At 51.4% G+C, this 3566-nt stretch overlaps 1 protein-coding gene across 1 annotated transcript; it reads right to left on the bottom strand.

Moving 5' to 3' along the window:
• Positions 1 to 1394: 1394 nt before the first annotated feature.
• On the bottom strand, positions 1395 to 3295 carry LOC107301772 (GTPase IMAP family member 1-like; the record flags this gene model as incomplete). The annotated part of the gene is made up of 2 exons (XM_015830954.1): positions 1395 to 2005; positions 3266 to 3295. Coding segments are annotated over 2 exons (641 nt in total), but the record flags the coding sequence as incomplete, so codon positions are not given.
• Positions 3296 to 3566: the final 271 nt, after the last annotated feature.

A 3566-nucleotide genomic window follows, 5' to 3' on the forward strand; every position in this document is an offset into this window, starting at 1 on the left:
ATTATTTGCACCCTGCAATGACTGAGCACTGATTACTACAAATCAATAACAAAATCTTTAGTACCTATCTCAGGTTACCTCATCAAAAAGGCCTTCTCTAGTTCCCTTAACAATGGCTACATCCTACTTAGGCTGGCGAATTTCTAACCATAACAAGCTCAATTTTAAAACATTTATCAATATATATATATATATATATATTTACTTACACATATCCGTATCCTGTTTTTAAGTTTTACCTAATTTTAATTTTTTTTTAATTACGGTATTCCAATTGAACCTTTAACATTCCGTAAGATTTACATTTCGGGTAACCCAAAAGTAACATAAAAGTAGTGAAAGAGGAGAGTGGGGAGGGTCTGTGCTGGGATTGGGGCTCCTCGTGCCTTCCGCTGCCTGCTCGTGCGCTTCTGCCGCAGATGCCACGGCTCCACTTGCTGGCACATGTAGGGAGTGGGTTTTTATACCCTCTCGAGCCTTTTGTTTGGAGCTTTTCCTGTGGCGTGAACTTTGACTTGAGTCGGAGTCTGCCTTTCTGGTATTCTGATAATGGTGGGTCAATCCTATTATGTCCCAAAGGTCATATCCTGCTTCCCTGGGGCTGGGGCCGACGACTCTTAGATTTTTGGTGTGAGGGATTGTTGATTCTAGGGATCTTTCTTCCTGATCCCAGTTTCCCGACTCCAGTCTTTCTGACAAGATTATCACGTCGGCATTTCTGCAGACTTGGTTTCTGTTTGGGACAGTTGGGGTGGGGGGTTGGTTTTTGCCATTAAATCCTTTAGGGAAATCTATTGTCTTTTAAATGTTTCCAAAAATATTTCTTTCTCTGGGGAGGGCGGGGGCTGACTTCCCACACCCATCAGCTCCGGAGAAAGGTTCATCTTTGAAAAGCGACCAAAAGTGAAACCGAGGAACCGATAACAGTTGGTGGAAAGACCCGCCTTCTCCCAGCTGTGCCCGGGTGGAACCCGGACAAGGTCCCGTTTTATATCCCTGTTTGTACAGAACCCAGCAGAAACTTCAGAAAAGGAGAAAGCCCCCTCCCCAAATTACCTAGAACTCCCCCCCCAAAAAAAGAGGTGCTTCTGTGTCCCACTTGTAGCTAAGTCCCCTCCCCCCACTTCTCTGCCTTCCTTTGCTAACAAGGAAGGGATCCTGAGCGATTCAGCCATCCGGTTCCTAATTAGTGGATCTCGGCTACTAACCTCCGGCCTTTCACCTCCCCCCAATTGCCTGTCCTAACATGAGGGTCTCGGCTGTCCCACCCACCCATTGGGGTCTCCCAGAGAGGAGGGACCCCCTGCTCTCATGTAAATGGGCAGAAAGAGCATCGCCCTCCCCCAGTTCCACTTTGCCATTTGATTCTACTCTATGACACGCTGATCCCCTACCTTGGGCACCTTGGGCAGCCGGATGACGTAGTGTCTTCCCCTGTTCTCCGAAACGACTCTCTGCACCGTCCCCATCAGCTCCGAGACCTGCGCCTGCCACTCGACTCCTGTGCCCTTGTTGTTGAAGCCACAGAAGCGGTCCCCGCACCGCTGGATCAGCTCCCGCAGATTGCGGTTCTTGGAATTTCGGACGTACTCCTGCAGGGATTCCCCTCTCAAATCCTCCTTGCAGGTGAAGAGGACGATCGTGTACCTGGCGGACTCGTCCCCAAAGATATCCCGGACACTCTTTGCAGCTGTCACATCTTCGGCGGCGAAGCATCCCACCTGGGTCACAAAGATCAGGACGTGGGGGCCAGGCCGGGAGAGTTCGATGCAAGCCTCGATCTCGTGTTGCATACTGTGGTTTTCAGAATCGAAAATGTTGGGTGTGTCGACCACGGAGACCTTCCTGTTCTTCCAGATTCTCTGCCCCCTTTCGCACTTCAGGGTGGTGGTGTTTGGCTGCAGGATGGACTTGAACACTGACTGGCCGAGGATGGTGTTGCCTGTGGCGCTCTTCCCGCCTCCGGTCTTCCCCACCAGGATTAGCCGGAGTTCGTTGTCCTCCCCTGTGAGTTTGGAAGACGGCGTTACAAAAAGGAATCGAGATATTTCTCACATGTCAGGGTGTCATTGAGCAGGCTGGAAATGGGGACAAATATGGAAAAACGTCACCCCTGCCCGGAAGTGGTTCAGTGATATTTTCATATGAATCTCCCAGTGTTGCTAAAATGGGCTGCTCAGCTGTGCAGATTCCCACAACGTGCGAATCCCACTTTAGCAGATGTCCGAATACAGCCACTGTGCCCAGCCCCCACGAGCAAAGCTGGAGCCAAGCAAATTGAGACTGAGCTGTGAGGTGGCTCAGGGCTGCTGCTGTGTGCTGCGTAACGATGGGCCCAAGCCGGGGTACGGGCGTAATATTGGAAGGGACCTCAGAGGTCTTCTAGTCCGACCTCCTGCTCAACAGCCTCTACCGCATCACCATGATCGCTGGTGGCCCACTGGGTAGAATGCAGCATTGCCGGCAAACTCTGCCCACCGCCAGGAGTTCGATGCTGACCGGCTAAAGGTTGACTCAGCTCTTCCGTCCTTCCGTGGTCGCTAAAATGTGGGGGGCCAATAAGGCAACTCTGTAAACCGCTTAGAGGGGGCTCTGAAGTACTGTGAAGCGATACATAAGTGCTATTGCTATCGTTAAGGGAGATGGAACATATGAGCCTAGGGGTGTGAGAATCCGATTAAAGCCAGGACGAAACTTTTAGGGCAGGGGTGTCAAACTGCCGGCCCGCGGGCTGGACACATCATCCGGAAAACGCGCCCACCCCATTGCCAGCAAAACAGTCCCGATATCTCTCACATCGTGAGTTTGACATGTCTGGTTTAAGGGGACCTGGTGTGGAAGGAGAAAGACCAGCGGGAACGTGTTGGGGAAGGGAAATGCTTGAAGTGACCATGTGGTGGGATGGGTAGAATAGGTAGGGGATACTGCAGTGTCCTTGTGGTCAGTCACAAGAGCAAATGATCATTGGGGTGCTGCAGGGACTGTAATTCCAGGATCGGATCTTAAGTAACTTTTTTGGGGGGGGATCCACCATAATGTAAAACAGCTGTTAAGACAGGGGTCCCCAACCCCCGGTTCCTGAACCGCCACTGGTTCACAGCACGCCGGCAACCGGGCCACGCAAATAAGTGAAGCACATGAAACCAGCATACCCCCCGGTCCACAAAAAAACCCCTCTCCAAGGAACCGGTCCCTGGTACCCAAACGTTTGGGGGCCACTGTGCTAAGAGACCCGTCCTACGTCAAAGTCTCCCTGTTGCCATACCTTCCATCGTCACTTCTTTGCGTTCTCCATCTGCAGGACAAAGAAGAGCATCAATTACGGAATCTGGAACTGGATAGTAGCCGGGGATGTGTGTTGGTGTGTGCGTATTTCATCCAGACTGATACCTTAGCTTGTGTTTGGCTCTAGGTTTCAGGTACCACCTAGTCTGCCTCAAGATTAGGATATAGGGAGGAGGAGGAGGAGGAGGAGGAGGAGGAGGAGGAATGGGGGTCCTCGGTGGTCCTCTGAGCTGGGTGGTTTTCTTGCAGACATTTCATGACCCAGTGTAGGTAACTTGAGC

The sequence above is a fragment of the Protobothrops mucrosquamatus genome, unplaced genomic scaffold (genome assembly GCF_001527695.2).
Source record: "Protobothrops mucrosquamatus isolate PMUCROS unplaced genomic scaffold, P.Mucros_1.0 scaffold16490, whole genome shotgun sequence".
NCBI classification, from domain to species: domain Eukaryota; kingdom Metazoa; phylum Chordata; class Lepidosauria; order Squamata; family Viperidae; genus Protobothrops; species Protobothrops mucrosquamatus.